This window comes from Neoarius graeffei, chromosome 27, assembly GCF_027579695.1.
Source record: "Neoarius graeffei isolate fNeoGra1 chromosome 27, fNeoGra1.pri, whole genome shotgun sequence".
In the NCBI taxonomy this organism is placed as follows: Eukaryota; Metazoa; Chordata; class Actinopteri; order Siluriformes; family Ariidae; genus Neoarius; species Neoarius graeffei.
In genome coordinates, this window is record NC_083595.1 from 9538856 (window position 1) to 9555758 (window position 16903).

Genomic DNA, 16903 nt, shown 5'->3' on the forward strand with positions numbered 1-16903 from the left:
CCCTGCCCTTTCTGATCAACTCAAACCCTGCCCTCTCTGACTTACTCAAACCCTGCCCTCTTTAATCTAATCAAACCCTGCCCTCTTTAATCTACTCAAACCCTGCCCTCTCTGACTTACTCAAACCCTGCCCTCTCTAACCTGCTCAAACCCTGCCCTCTCTAACCTGCTCAAACCCCGCGCTCTCTGACTTGCTCAAACCCCGCCCTCTCTGACTTGCTCAAACCCCGCCCTCTCTGATCAACTCAAACCCTGCCCTCTCTGACTTAGTCAAACCCTGTCTTCTCTGATCAACTCAAACCATGCCCTCTCTGATCAACTCAAACCCTGCCCTCTCTCACTCTCAAACCCTGCCCTCTCTGATCTACTCAAACCCTGACTTCTCTGACTTACTCAAACCCCGCCCTCTCTGATCAACTCAAACCCCGCCCTCTCTGATCAACTCAAACCTTGCCCTCTCTGATCAACTCAAACCCCGCCCTCTCTGATCAACTCAAACCCTGCCCTCTCTGACTTACTCAAACCCTGCCTTCTCTGATCGACTCAAACCCTGCCTTCTCTGATCGACTCAAACCCCGCCCTCTCTGACTTATTCAAACCCCGCCCTCTCTGACTTATTCAAACCCTGCCCTCTCTGACTTACTCAAACCCTGCCCTCTCTGACTTACTCAAACCCCGCTCTCTCTGACCTACCCAAACCCTGCCCTCTCTGATCTACTCAAGCCCCGCCCTCTCTGACTTGCTCAAACCCTGCCCTCTCTGATCAACTCAAACCCTGCCCTCTCTGACTTACTCAAACCCTGCCTTCTCTGATCAACTCAAACCCTGCCCTTTCTGACTTACTCAAACCCTGCCTTCTCTGATCAACTCAAACCCTGCCCTCTCTGACTTACTCAAACCCTGCCTTCTCTGATCAACTCAAACCCTGCCCTCTCTGACTTACTCAAACCCTGCCTTCTCTGATCAACTCAAACCCTGCCCTCTCTGACTTACTCAAACCCTGCCTTCTCTCATCAACTCAAACCCCGCCCTCTCTGACTTATTCAAACCCCGCCCTCTCTGACTTACTCAAACCCCGCTCTCTCTGACCTACCCAAACCCTGCCCTCTCTGATCTACTCAAGCCCCGCCCTCTCTGACTTACTTAAACCCTGCCTTCTCTGATCTACTCAAACCCTGCCCTCTCTGACTTGCTCAAACCCTGCCCTCTCTGATCTACTCAAACCCTGCCCTCTTTAATCTACTCAAACCCCGCCCTCTCCGACTTACTCAAACCCTGCCCTCTTTAATCTACTCAAACCCTGCCCTCTCTGACTTACTCAAACCCTGCCCTCTGACTTGTTCAAACCCCGCCCTCTCTGATCAACTCAAACCCTGCCCTCTCTGATCAACTCAAACCCTGCCTTCTCTGATCAACTCAAACCCTGCCTTCTCTGATCAACTCAAACCCTGCCCTCTCTGACTTACTTAAACCCTCCCTTCTCTGATCAACTAAAACTCTGCCCTCTGACTTACTCAAACCCCGCCTTCTCTGATCAACTCAAACCCTGCCCTCTCTGACTTACTCAAACCCCGCCTTCTCTGATCAACTCAAACCCTGCCCTCTCTGACTTACTCAAACCCTGCCTTCTCTGATCAACTCAAACCCTGCCCTCTCTGACTTACTCAAACCCTGCCTTCTCTCATCAACTCAAACCCCGCCCTCTCTGACTTATTCAAACCCCGCCCTCTCTGACTTACTCAAACCCCGCTCTCTCTGACCTACCCAAACCCTGCCCTCTCTGATCTACTCAAGCCCCGCCCTCTCTGACTTACTTAAACCCTGCCTTCTCTGATCTACTCAAACCCTGCCCTCTCTGACTTGCTCAAACCCTGCCCTCTCTGATCTACTCAAACCCTGCCCTCTTTAATCTACTCAAACCCCGCCCTCTCCGACTTACTCAAACCCTGCCCTCTTTAATCTACTCAAACCCTGCCCTCTCTGACTTACTCAAACCCTGCCCTCTGACTTGTTCAAACCCCGCCCTCTCTGATCAACTCAAACCCTGCCCTCTCTGATCAACTCAAACCCTGCCTTCTCTGATCAACTCAAACCCTGCCTTCTCTGATCAACTCAAACCCTGCCCTCTCTGACTTACTTAAACCCTCCCTTCTCTGATCAACTAAAACTCTGCCCTCTGACTTACTCAAACCCCGCCTTCTCTGATCAACTCAAACCCTGCCCTCTCTGACTTACTCAAACCCCGCCTTCTCTGATCAACTCAAACCCCGCCCTCTCTGACTTATTCAAACCCCGCTGTCTCTGACCTACCCAAACCCTGCCCTCTCTGATCTACTCAAGCCCCGCCCTCTCTGACTTACTTAAACCCTGCCTTCTCTGATCTACTCAAACCCTGCCCTCTCTGACTTGCTCAAACCCTGCCCTCTCTGATCAACTCAAACCCCACCCTCTCTGACTTACTCAAACCCTGCCCTCTCTGATCTACTCAAACCCTGCCCTCTCTGATCTACTCAAACCCTGCCCTCTTTAATCTACTCAAACCCCGCCCTCTCTGACTTACTCAAACCCTGCCCTCTTTAATCTACTCAAACCCTGCCCTCTCTGACTTACTCAAACCCTGCCCTCTGAATTGTTCAAACCCCGCCCTCTCTGATCAACTCAAACCCCGCCCTCTCTGATCAACTCAAACCCTGCCCTCTCTGATCAACTCAAACCCTGCCTTCTCTGATCAACTCAAACCCTGCCCTCTCTGACTTACTTAAACCCTCCCTTCTCTGATCAACTAAAACTCTGCCCTCTGACTTACTCAAACCCCGCCTTCTCTGATCAACTCAAACCCTGCCCTCTCTGACTTACTCAAACCCTGCCCTCTCTGATCAACTCAAACCCTGCCCTCTCTGACTTACTCAAACCCTGCCCTCTTTAATCTACTCAAACCCTGCCCTCTTTAATCTACTCAAACCCTGCCCTCTCTGACTTACTCAAACCCTGCCCTCTCTGACTTACTCAAACCCTGCCCTCTCTGACTTACTCAAACCCTGCCCTTTCTAACCTGCTCAAACCCCGCCCTCTCTAACCTGCTCAAACCCCGCCCTCTCTGATCAACTCAAACCCTGCCCTCTCTGACTTAGTCAAACCCTGTCTTCTCTGATCAACTCAAACCATGCCCTCTCTCACTCTCAAACCCTGCCCTCTCTCACTCTCAAACCCTGCCCTCTCTGATCTACTCAAACCCTGCCTTCTCTGATCAACTCAAACCTTGCCCTCTCTGATCAACTCAAACCCCGCCCTCTCTGATCAACTCAAACCCTGCCCTCTCTGATTTACTCAAACCCTGCCTTCTCTGATCAACTCAAACCCTGCCTTCTCTGATCGACTCAAACCCCGCCCTCTCTGACTTATTCAAACCCCGCCCTCTCTGACTTACTCAAACCCCGCCCTCTCTGACTTACTCAAGCCCCGCCCTCTCTGACTTACTCAAGCCCTGCCCTCTCTAACCTACTCAAGCCCCGCCCTCTCTGACTTACTCAAACCCCACCCTCTCTGACTTACTCAAACCCCGCCCTCTCTGACTTACTCAAACCCTGCCCTCTCTGATCAACTCAAACCCTGCCCTCTCTGACTTACTCAAACCCTGCCTTCTCTGATCAACTAAAACTCTGCCCTCTCTGACTTACTCAAACCCTGCCTTCTCTGATCAACTCAAACCCCGCCCTCTCTGATCTACTCAAACCCCGCCCTCTCTGATCAACTCAAACCCTGCCTTCTCTGATCAACTCAAACCCTGCCTTCTCTGATCAACTCAAACCCTGCCCTCTCTGACTTACTTAAACCCTCCCTTCTCTGATCAACTAAAACTCTGCCCTCTGACTTACTCAAACCCTGCCCTCTCTGATCAACTCAAACCCTGCCCTCTCTGACTTACTCAAACCCTGCCCTCTTTAATCTACTCAAACCCTGCCCTCTCTGACTTACTCAAACCCTGCCCTCTCTGACTTACTCAAACCCTGCCCTCTCTAACCTGCTCAAACCCCGCCCTCTCTAACCTGCTCAAACCCCGCCCTCTCTAACCTGCTCAAACCCCGCCCTCTCTAACCTGCTCAAACCCCGCCCTCTCTAACCTGCTCAAACCCCGCCCTCTCTGACTTGCTCAAACCCCGCTCTCTCTGATCAACTCAAACCCTGCCCTCTCTGACTTAGTCAAACCCTGTCTTCTCTGATCAACTCAAACCATGCCCTCTCTGATCAACTCAAACCCTGCCCTCTCTCACTTAGTCAAACCCTGCCTTCTCTGACTTACTCAAACCCTGTCTTCTCTGATCAACTCAAACCATGCCCTCTTTAATCTACTCAAACCCTGCCCTCTCTGACTTACTCAAACCCTGCCCTCTAACCTACTCAAACCCTGCCCTCTCTGACTTACTCAAACCCCGCCCTCTTTGATCAACTCAAACCCTGCCTTCTCTGATCAACTAAAACTCTGCCCTCTCTGACTTACTCAAACCCCGCCCTCTCTGATCAACTCAAACCCCGCCGTCTCTGATCAACTCAAACCCCGCCTTCTCTGATCAACTCAAACCCTGCCCTCTCTGACTTACTCAACCCCTGCCCTTTCTGATCAACTCAAACCCTGCCCTCTCTGACTTACTCAAACCCTGCCCTCTTTAATCTACTCAAACCCTGCCCTCTTTAATCTACTCAAACCCTGCCCTCTCTGACTTACTCAAACCCTGCCCTCTCTAACCTGCTCAAACCCTGCCCTCTCTAACCTGCTCAAACCCCGCGCTCTCTGGCTTGCTCAAACCCCGCCCTCTCTGACTTGCTCAAACCCTGCCCTCTCTGACTTAGTCAAACCCTGTCTTCTCTGATCAACTCAAACCATGCCCTCTCTGATCAACTCAAACCCTGCCCTCTCTCACTCTCAAACCCTGCCCTCTCTCACTCTCAAACCCTGCCCTCTCTGATCTACTCAAACCCTGCCTTCTCTGATCAACTCAAACCCTGCCCTCTCTGACTTACTCAAACCCTGCCTTCTCTCATCAACTCAAACCCCGCCCTCTCTGACTTATTCAAACCCCGCCCTCTCTGACTTACTCAAACCCTGCCCTCTCTGACTTACTCAAACCCCGCTCTCTCTGACCTACCCAAACCCTGCCCTCTCTGACTTACTTAAACCCTGCCTTCTCTGATCTACTCAAACCCTGCCCTCTCTGACTTGCTCAAACCCTGCCCTCTCTGATCAACTCAAACCCCACCCTCTCTGACTTACTCAAACCCTGCCCTCTCTGATCTACTCAAACCCTGCCCTCTCTGATCTACTCAAACCCTGCCCTCTTTAATCTACTCAAACCCCGCCCTCTCTGACTTACTCAAACCCTGCCCTCTTTAATCTACTCAAACCCTGCCCTCTCTGACTTACTCAAACCCCGCCCTCTCTGACTTGCTCAAACCCCGCCCTCTCTGACTTACTCAAACCCTGCCTTCTCTGATCAACTCAAACCCTGCCCTCTCTGACTTACTCAAACCCTGCCTTCTCTGATCAACTCAAACCCTGCCCTCTCTGACTTACTCAAACCCTGCCTTCTCTGATCAACTCAAACCCTGCCCTCTCTGACTTACTCAAACCCTGCCTTCTCTGATCAACTCAAACCCTGCCTTCTCTGATCAACTCAAACCCTGCCCTCTCTGACTTACTCAAACCCTGCCTTCTCTGATCAACTCAAACCCTGCCCTCTCTGACTTACTCAAACCCTGCCTTCTCTGATCAACTCAAACCCCGCCCTCTCTGACTTGCTCAAACCCCGCCCTCTCTGACTTACTCAAACCCTGCCTTCTCTGATCAACTCAAACCCTGCCCTCTCTGACTTACTCAAACCCTGCCTTCTCTGATCAACTCAAACCCTGCCCTCTCTGACTTACTCAAACCCTGCCTTCTCTGATCAACTCAAACCCTGCCCTCTCTGACTTACTCAAACCCTGCCTTCTCTGATCAACTCAAACCCCGCCCTCTCTGATCAACTCAAACCCTGCCTTCTCTGATCAACTCAAACCCTGCCTTCTCTGATCAACTCAAACCCTGCCCTCTCTGACTTACTTAAACCCTGCCTTCTCTGATCAACTCAAACCCTGCCCTCTCTGACTTACTCAAACCCCGCCTTCTCTGATCAACTCAAACCCTGCCCTCTCTGACTTACTCAAACCCTGCCCTCTCTGATCAACTCAAACCCTGCCCTCTCTCACTCTCAAACCCTGCCCTCTCTCACTCTCAAACCCTGCCCTCTCTGATCTACTCAAACCCTGCCTTCTCTGATCAACTCAAACCTTGCCCTCTCTGATCAACTCAAACCCCGCCCTCTCTGATCAACTCAAACCCTGCCCTCTCTAACTTACTCAAACCCTGCCTTCTCTGATCAACTCAAATCCTGCCCTCTCTGATTTACTCAAACCCTGCCTTCTCTGATCAACTCAAACCCTGCCTTCTCTGATCGACTCAAACCCCGCCCTCTCTGACTTATTCAAACCCCGCCCTCTCTGACTTATTCAAACCCTGCCCTCTCTGATTTACTCAAACCCTGCCTTCTCTGATCAACTCAAACCCCGCCCTCTCTGATCAACTCAAACCCTGCCCTCTCTGACTTACTCAAACCCTGCCTTCTCTGATCAACTCAAACCCTGCCTTCTCTGATCGACTCAAACCCCGCCCTCTCTGACTTACTCAAACCCTGCCTTCTCTGATCAACTCAAACCCTGCCCTCTCTGACTTACTCAAACCCTGCCTTCTCTGATCAACTCAAACCCTGCCCTCTCTGACTTACTCAAACCCTGCCTTCTCTCATCAACTCAAACCCCGCCCTCTCTGACTTATTCAAACCCTGCCCTCTCTGACTTACTCAAACCCTGCCCTCTCTGACTTATTCAAACCCTGCCCTCTCTGACTTATTCAAACCCCGCCCTCTCTGACTTACTCAAACCCCGCCCTCTCTGACTTATTCAAACCCCGCCCTCTCTGACCTACCCAAACCCTGCCCTCTCTGATCTACTCAAGCCCCGCCCTCTCTGACTTACTTAAACCCTGCCTTCTCTGATCTACTCAAACCCTGCCCTCTCTGACTTGCTCAAACCCTGCCCTCTCTGATCAACTCAAACCCCACCCTCTCTGACTTACTCAAACCCTGCCCTCTCTGATCTACTCAAACCCTGCCCTCTCTGATCTACTCAAACCCTGCCCTCTTTAATCTACTCAAACCCCGCCCTCTCTGACTTACTCAAACCCTGCCCTCTTTAATCTACTCAAACCCTGCCCTCTCTGACTTACTCAAACCCTGCCCTCTGACTTGTTCAAACCCCGCCCTCTTTGACTTGCTCAAACCCCGCCCTCTCTGACTTACTCAAACCCTGCCTTCTCTGATCAACTCAAACCCTGCCCTCTCTGACTTACTCAAACCCTGCCTTCTCTGATCAACTCAAACCCTGCCCTCTCTGACTTACTCAAACCCTGCCTTCTCTGATCTACTCAAACCCTGCCCTCTCTGACTTGCTCAAACCCTGCCCTCTCTGATCAACTCAAACCCCACCCTCTCTGACTTACTCAAACCCTGCTCTCTCTGATCTACTCAAACCCTGCCCTCTCTGATCTACTCAAACCCTGCCCTCTTTAATCTACTCAAACCCCGCCCTCTCTGACTTACTCAAACCCTGCCCTCTTTAATCTACTCAAACCCTGCCCTCTCTGACTTACTCAAATCCTGCCCTCTGACTTGCTCAAACCCCGCCCTCTCTGACTTGCTCAAACCCCGCCCTCTCTGACTTGCTCAAACCCCGCCCTCTCTGATCAACTCAAACCCCGCCCTCTCTGACTTACTCAAACCCCGCCCTCTCTGACTTACTCAAACCCCGCCCTCTCTGACTTATTCAAACCCCGCCCTCTCTGACCTACCCAAACCCTGCCCTCTCTGATCTACTCAAGCCCCGCCCTCTCTGACTTACTTAAACCCTGCCTTCTCTGATCTACTCAAACCCTGCCCTCTCTGACTTGCTCAAACCCTGCCCTCTCTGATCAACTCAAACCCCACCCTCTCTGACTTACTCAAACCCTGCCCTCTCTGATCTACTCAAACCCCGCCCTCTCTGACTTACTCAAACCCTGCCCTCTTTAATCTACTCAAACCCTGCCCTCTCTGACTTACTCAAACCCTGCCCTCTGACTTGTTCAAACCCCGCCCTCTCTGACTTGCTCAAACCCCGCCCTCTCTGACTTACTCAAACCCTGCCTTCTCTGATCAACTCAAACCCCGCCCTCTCTGACTTACTCAAACCCTGCCTTCTCTGATCTACTCAAACCCTGCTCTCTCTGACTTGCTCAAACCCTGCCCTCTCTGATCAACTCAAACCCCACCCTCTCTGACTTACTCAAACCCTGCCCTCTCTGATCTACTCAAACCCTGCCCTCTGTGATCTACTCAAACCCTGCCCTCTTTAATCTACTCAAACCCCGCCCTCTCTGACTTACTCAAACCCTGCCCTCTTTAATCTACTCAAACCCTGCCCTCTCTGACTTACTCAAACCCTGCCCTCTGACTTGTTCAAACCCCGCCCTCTCTGACTTGCTCAAACCCCGCCCTCTCTGACTTGCTCAAACCCCGCCCTCTCTGATCAACTCAAACCCCGCCCTCTCTGATCAACTCAAACCCCGCCCTCTCTGACTTACTCAAACCCCGCCCTCTCTGACTTATTCAAACCCCGCCCTCTCTGACCTACCCAAACCCTGCCCTCTCTGATCTACTCAAGCCCCGCCCTCTCTGACTTTCTTAAACCCTGCCTTCTCTGATCTACTCAAACCCTGCCCTCTCTGACTTGCTCAAACCCTGCCCTCTCTGATCAACTCAAACCCCACCCTCTCTGACTTACTCAAACCCTGCCCTCTCTGATCTACTCAAACCCTGCCCTCTCTGATCTACTCAAACCCTGCCCTCTTTAATCTACTCAAACCCCGCCCTCTCTGACTTACTCAAACCCTGCCCTCTTTAATCTACTCAAACCCTGCCCTCTCTGACTTACTCAAACCCTGCCCTCTGACTTGTTCAAACCCCGCCCTCTCTGACTTGCTCAAACCCCGCCCTCTCTGACTTACTCAAACCCTGCCTTCTCTGATCAACTCAAACCCTGCCCTCTCTGACTTACTCAAACCCTGCCCTCTTTAATCTACTCAAACCCTGCCCTCTCTGACTTACTCAAACCCTGCCCTCTGACTTGTTCAAACCCCGCCCTCTCTGACTTGCTCAAACCCTGCCCTCTCTGACTTACTCAAACCCTGCCTTCTCTGATCAACTCAAACCCTGCCCTCTCTGACTTACTCAAACCCTGCCTTCTCTGATCTACTCAAACCCTGCCCTCTCTGACTTGCTCAAACCCTGCCCTCTCTGATCAACTCAAACCCCACCCTCTCTGACTTACTCAAACCCTGCCCTCTCTGATCTACTCAAACCCTGCTCTCTCTGATCTACTCAAACCCTGCCCTCTTTAATCTACTCAAACCCCGCCCTCTCTGACTTACTCAAACCCTGCCCTCTTTAATCTACTCAAACCCTGCCCTCTCTGACTTACTCAAACCCTGCCCTCTGACTTGTTCAAACCCCGCCCTCTCTGACTTGCTCAAACCCCGCCCTCTCTGACTTGCTCAAACCCCGCCCTCTCTGATCAACTCAAACCCCGCCCTCTCTGACTTACTCAAACCCCGCCCTCTCTGACTTACTCAAACCCCGCCCTCTCTGACTTACTCAAACCCCGCCCTCTCTGACTTACTCAAACCCCGCCCTCTCTGACTTGCTCAAACCCCGCCCTCTCTGATCAACTCAAACCCCGCCCTCTCTGATCAACTCAAACCCCGCCCTCTCTGATCAACTCAAACCCCGCCCTCTCTGACTTACTCAAACCCCGCCCTCTCTGACTTATTCAAACCCCGCCCTCTCTGACCTACCCAAACCCTGCCCTCTCTGATCTACTCAAGCCCCGCCCTCTCTGACTTACTTAAACCCTGCCTTCTCTGATCTACTCAAACCCTGCCCTCTCTGACTTGCTCAAACCCTGCCCTCTCTGATCAACTCAAACCCCACCCTCTCTGACTTACTCAAACCCTGCCCTCTCTGATCTACTCAAACCCTGCCCTCTCTGATCTACTCAAACCCTGCCCTCTTTAATCTACTCAAACCCCGCCCTCTCTGACTTACTCAAACCCTGCCCTCTTTAATCTACTCAAACCCTGCCCTCTCTGACTTACTCAAACCCTGCCCTCTGACTTGTTCAAACCCCGCCCTCTCTGACTTGCTCAAACCCCGCCCTCTCTGACTTGCTCAAACCCCGCCCTCTCTGACTTACTCAAACCCTGCCTTCTCTGATCAACTCAAACCCTGCCCTCTCTGACTTACTCAAACCCTGCCCTCTTTAATCTACTCAAACCCTGCCCTCTCTGACTTACTCAAACCCTGCCCTCTGACTTGTTCAAACCCCGCCCTCTCTGACTTGCTCAAACCCTGCCCTCTCTGACTTACTCAAACCCTGCCTTCTCTGATCAACTCAAACCCTGCCCTCTCTGACTTACTCAAACCCTGCCTTCTCTGATCTACTCAAACCCTGCCCTCTCTGACTTGCTCAAACCCTGCCCTCTCTGATCAACTCAAACCCCACCCTCTCTGACTTACTCAAACCCTGCCCTCTCTGATCTACTCAAACCCTGCCCTCTCTGATCTACTCAAACCCTGCCCTCTTTAATCTACTCAAACCCCGCCCTCTCTGACTTACTCAAACCCTGCTCTCTTTAATCTACTCAAACCCTGCCCTCTCTGACTTACTCAAACCCTGCCCTCTGACTTGTTCAAACCCCGCCCTCTCTGACTTGCTCAAACCCCGCCCTCTCTGATCAACTCAAACCCCGCCCTCTCTGATCAACTCAAACCCCGCCCTCTCTGATCAACTCAAACCCCGCCCTCTCTGACTTACTCAAACCCCGCCCTCTCTGACTTATTCAAACCCCGCCCTCTCTGACCTACCCAAACCCTGCCCTCTCTGATCTACTCAAGCCCCGCCCTCTCTGACTTACTTAAACCCTGCCTTCTCTGATCTACTCAAACCCTGCCCTCTCTGACTTGCTCAAACCCTGCCCTCTCTGATCAACTCAAACCCCACCCTCTCTTACTTACTCAAACCCTGCCCTCTCTGATCAACTCAAACCCCACCCTCTCTGACTTACTCAAACCCTGCCCTCTTTAATCTACTCAAACCCCGCCCTCTCTGACTTACTCAAACCCTGCCCTCTTTAATCTACTCAAACCCTGCCCTCTCTGACTTACTCAAACCCTGCCCTCTGACTTGTTCAAACCCCGCCCTCTCTGACTTGCTCAAACCCCGCCCTCTCTGACTTACTCAAACCCTGCCTTCTCTGATCAACTCAAACCCTGCCCTCTCTGACTTACTCAAACCCTGCCTTCTCTGATCAACTCAAACCCTGCCCTCTCTGACTTACTCAAACCCTGCCTTCTCTGATCAACTCAAACCCTGCCTTCTCTGATCTACTCAAACCCTGCCCTCTCTGACTTGCTCAAACCCTGCCCTCTCTGATCAACTCAAACCCCACCCTCTCTGACTTACTCAAACCCTGCCCTCTCTGATCTACTCAAACCCTGCCCTCTCTGATCTACTCAAACCCCACCCTCTCTGACTTACTCAAACCCTGCCCTCTCTGATCTACTCAAACCCTGCCCTCTCTGATCTACTCAAACCCTGCCCTCTCTGACTTACTCAAACCCTGCCCTCTTTAATCTACTCAAACCCTGCCCTCTCTGACTTGCTCAAACCCCGCCCTCTCTGACTTGCTCAAACCCCGCCCTCTCTGACTTGCTCAAACCCCGCCCTCTCTGATCAACTCAAACCCCGCCCTCTCTGACTTACTCAAACCCCGCCCTCTCTGACTTATTCAAACCCCGCCCTCTCTGACCTACCCAAACCCTGCCCTCTCTGATCTACTCAAGCCCCGCCCTCTCTGACTTACTTAAACCCTGCCTTCTCTGATCTACTCAAACCCTGCCCTCTCTGACTTGCTCAAACCCTGCCCTCTCTGATCAACTCAAACCCCACCCTCTCTGACTTACTCAAACCCTGCCCTCTCTGATCTACTCAAACCCTGCCCTCTGTGATCTACTCAAACCCTGCCCTCTTTAATCTACTCAAACCCCGCCCTCTCTGACTTACTCAAACCCTGCCCTCTTTAATCTACTCAAACCCTGCCCTCTCTGACTTACTCAAACCCTGCCCTCTGACTTGTTCAAACCCCGCCCTCTCTGACTTGCTCAAACCCCGCCCTCTCTGACTTACTCAAACCCTGCCTTCTCTGATCAACTCAAACCCTGCCCTCTCTGACTTACTCAAACCCTGCCTTCTCTGATCAACTCAAACCCTGCCCTCTCTGACTTACTCAAACCCTGCCTTCTCTGATCAACTCAAACCCTGCCCTCTCTGACTTACTCAAACCCTGCCTTCTCTGATCTACTCAAACCCTGCCCTCTCTGACTTGCTCAAACCCTGCCCTCTCTGATCAACTCAAACCCCACCCTCTCTGACTTACTCAAACCCTGCCCTCTCTGATCTACTCAAACCCTGCCCTCTCTGATCTACTCAAACCCTGCCCTCTTTAATCTACTCAAACCCCGCCCTCTCTGACTTACTCAAACCCTGCCCTCTTTAATCTACTCAAACCCTGCCCTCTCTGACTTACTCAAACCCTGCCCTCTGACTTGTTCAAACCCCGCCCTCTCTGACTTGCTCAAACCCCGCCCTCTCTGATCAACTCAAACCCCGCCCTCTCTGACTTACTCAAACCCTGCCCTCTCTGACTTACTCAAACCCTGCCTTCTCTGATTTACTCAAACCCTGCTTTCTCTGTCTCATCAAGTCTGGAGTTATGTCTGAATACAGATGTGTACGTTAGGGTTTCAGAATGTATGTTCCAGGTCAAAACATTTCAACCTCGGTGATTTATTTTTGATCTGGGTTAAAAATGTTTCCCCTAGTTCATAATTTCCAGCCAAGGTAAAATTTTGGATTACCTAAAGGGATTTTCCATCACTTCTTCTGCCTCTCTTTATTCCATCCACTTCTTCTCTCTCTACACCTACCTAGTATTTCCTCTTGTCTGTCTGTCTATTCCTATCTACGGTACGTTTAGCATTTTTATACCTTCAGACTCTTAACCCAACACCTTAACCACTAGACCAGCGATGATTGCGATGGAAGGAGTGAGTGATGTATATTTTGAACAGTATTATTACATCATCAGGTAGTTTAAAATCCAAAGTGTTCCCAAATCCGAACCCTAGATATAGTACGTTTTCTCTAATACAAGTAGCAAATTATAAACTGGGTTACAAATTCTAACCTCGGTTGAAAAATTCCATCTGACCTGGAACATGTATAGTACTGTGTGCTCAAATCCCCAATATTCACTCCATATGCTCACTACATAGTAGCAATGTGTATAAAAGAGAAGACCTGAACACAAAGTCACGCGAATGGGTGGTGTTATGTTAACTCGTTACCATGGGAATGGTCTGATTATTATAGCTGTCACTTTGTCTGTTCATCTGTAAACATTTTAGTTTCCGGAGCATAACTCAAAAACTATTAGGATTTTTTTTTCCCACGAAACCTATTATGTTAAGTGACTAGATGAGTTGTGCCTTTTGACATTTTGGGATTTCTGTGGTTTTTATTTTTTCTGTATTTCCATGGCAACCAGTTCAACTTAGGAAAATTTGGACTGGGGTTTCATGTGGGGGGAGGGGGGATATACAGTGGATATAAAGTGTACACACCCCGTTAAAATGATTGGTTTTTCTGATGTAAAAAAAAGAGAGACTATGATAAATAATTTCCAAACTTTTCCTCCCTTTAATGTGACCTATGACCTGTACAATTCAATTGATAAACAAATAAATCTGTTAGGGGGGAAAAATATAAAAAAATACAAAACATGGAGAAAATAAGCTGGTTGCATAAGTGTGCACACCCTTAAACTAATACTTTGTTGAAGCACCTTTTGATTTAATTACAGCATTCAATCTTTTTGGGTTCACACCTGCCATCAATTAAAATGACTCTGATTAACCTCAAATAAAGTTCAGGCATTTACTCCGTGGCATCCTCCAGCAAAAGCCAGGGTTCACAGAGAGCTTACAAAGCATCAGAGGGATCTCATTGCTGAAAGGTATCAGTCAGGAGAAGGGTACAAAAACATTTCCACAGCATTTGATATACCATGGAGCACATTGAAGACAGTCATCAAGAATTGGAGAAAATATGGGACAACAGTGACATTACCGAGAACTGGACATCCCTTCAAAATTGATGAAAAGACAAGACGAAAACTGGTCAGGGAGGCTGCAGAGAGGCCTACAGCAACACTGAAGGAGCTGCAGGAATTTCTGCCAAGTACTGGTTGTGTACTACACGTGACAACAATCTCCCGCATTCTCCATATGTGTGGACTATGAGGTAGGGTCAAAGAGAAACATCCAGGCCCGGCTAAATTTAGCAAAAAAAAAAAAACATCAACTCTCCCAAAAGCATGTGGGAAAATGTGTTATGGTCTGATGAAACCAAGGTTGAACTTTTTGGCCACAATTCCAAAAGGTATGTTTTGGCGTAAAAACAACACTGCGCATCACCAAAAGAACACCATACCCACGGTGAAGCATGGTGGTGGCAGCATCATGTTTTGGGGTTGTTTTTCTTCAGCTGGAACAGGGGCTTTAGTCAAGGTGGAGGGAATTATGAACAGTTCTAAATACCAGTCAATTTTGGCCCAAAACCTTCAGGTGTCTGCTAGAAAGCTGAAGATGAAGAGGAATTTCATCTTTCAGCACGACAGTGACCCCAAAAAAGTTTTGGAATGGCCCAGCCAGAGCCCAGACCTAAATCCAATTGAAAATCTGTGGGGTGACCTGAAGAGGGCTGTGTACAAGAGACGCCCTCACAATCTGACAGATTTTGAGCACTTTTGCAAGTAAGAGTGGGCAAATATTGCCAAGTCTAGATGTGGCAGGCTGATAGACTCTGACCCAAAAAGACTGAATGCTGTAATGAAATCAAAAGGTGCTTCAACAAAGTATTAGTTTAAGGGTGTGCACACTTATGCAACCAGCTTATTGTACGTTTTTTTTTTTGGTGTCCCCCCAACAGATTTATTTGTTTTTCAATTGAATTGTACAGGTTATAGGTCACATTAAAGGTGGGAAAAGTTTTAAATTATTTATCATGGTCTCTGTTTTTTTTCTGATGTAAAAAAAAAATATCATTTTAACCGGGTGTGTAGACTTTTTATATCCACTGTATCATCTCCTGATGACTCTTGTATTGAGAAATTCATCAGAAAATATAGCAGCATGATGTTGCGTAACGTTGGGTGGGAAAGCGGACAGTGTGCCGTTTACTCAGAACACTTTGACTCGACTTTGGCGAAACGTGTGTTTTAATAGATTAACCTTAAAACAGTCAAAGGTTCATATTTCACATTTGAATATGTAAATATTTAAGTCTCTCACACACACACACTATACAGAGCTGGGGTTTTAATCCCGATTTTGCGTTTGCAGATATCGTGGACTCTCCCACATCCTCGAAGCCAGACCTCAGTGTGTGTCTCTCATCTCCTCCCTCTCCTCAACACTCCTCTTCCAGCTGTGGTCCCCTGTCGCCCCCTCAGGCCAGGGTGAGCTTTAACACACACACGCACACCATCACAGACAAGAGGGAAATTAAACACACTCCCTCCTGGGCTGTGTTCCAATATTGGTTTTAACACATTCTCCTTAATTTGTTCTCGAATCCCCATCGCTGTGTTCCAGACAGATCCCAGACTTAATCAGCTGAAGGGAAGTAAAGGATTGAATCATCAGGATAGATTTCAGGAACAGAACTTACCCACAAGGCATTGCCAGATGATGCAATTTCCTGTTCGAAACCGCAAGAGAGACCAGAAGACGATGGATAAAGAGGACATTTTAGCAAAGCAGGAATGATAAATTACTTAATATCGAAAGAAAATTAATAAGATATTACATTTTCTTCATTAAAACTGGTTTTAATGTCGCATTATTACACTGTTTTATCAAGTAGCATGCTAGATAGTGAGTTAGTAAACAGGCTAATCACCATACTAATCACCAGAGGTGGACGATAATGAAGGACATTTACTTGAGTATTATTTTTTTGGAAACTTATGACTAACTTCACTACATTTGAAAGATAAATATCGTACTTTTCACTCCACTACATTTCTATCAAGGTCCTCGTTATTCATTACTGTGAAGCAGCTTTGAAAGTGAATGTTTGTTTGTTTTTTATCCCCCGCTGGCCAAAAGGCCCGAAGAGGGATTATGTCGTGGCGATGTCCATCCGTCCGTCCCGGGAAGTGTGCTCACCTTCTGAAATCAACTCCTCTCACAATTTTTGGAGGAATTTCACGAAACTTGATAGGATTCTTTGTTATGTCGTTAATACACATTGTGATTTTGTAAAATTGGGTCACATTTTACCAGAGTTACAGCCCTTGATTAACAAAATTATACTTTGACAATTTCATGAGTGTGTTTTCTTTCTGAAATCAACTCCTCTGACAATTTTTGGAGGAATTTTACAAAACTTGGCGAAAGATATCGTTATGTCGGTACTACGCATATTGTAATTTCGTTCAGTTCGGTCGCATTTTACCAGAGTTACAGCCCTCGATTAACAACCTTGTCCTTTCACAATTTCATGAAGGTGTGCTTGCCTTCTGACATCAACTCCTCTCACAATTTTTGGACGAATTTCTCGAAGCTTGGCAAAAAGCCTTGTTATGTGACAGTATTACGCA

At 49.0% G+C, this 16903-nt stretch overlaps 1 protein-coding gene across 4 annotated transcripts in view; it reads left to right on the forward strand.

Moving 5' to 3' along the window:
• glis2a (GLIS family zinc finger 2a) overlaps nt 1-16903 on the forward strand; it is a 59675-nt gene that overhangs the window by 23775 nt on the left and 18997 nt on the right. For all 4 annotated transcript variants that reach the window (XM_060911374.1, XM_060911371.1, XM_060911372.1 and 1 more), the window contains one exon: nt 15642-15757. In XM_060911374.1, coding sequence (XP_060767357.1) covers nt 15642-15757 — 116 coding nt within the window. The remainder of the gene's footprint in view (nt 1-15641; nt 15758-16903) is intronic.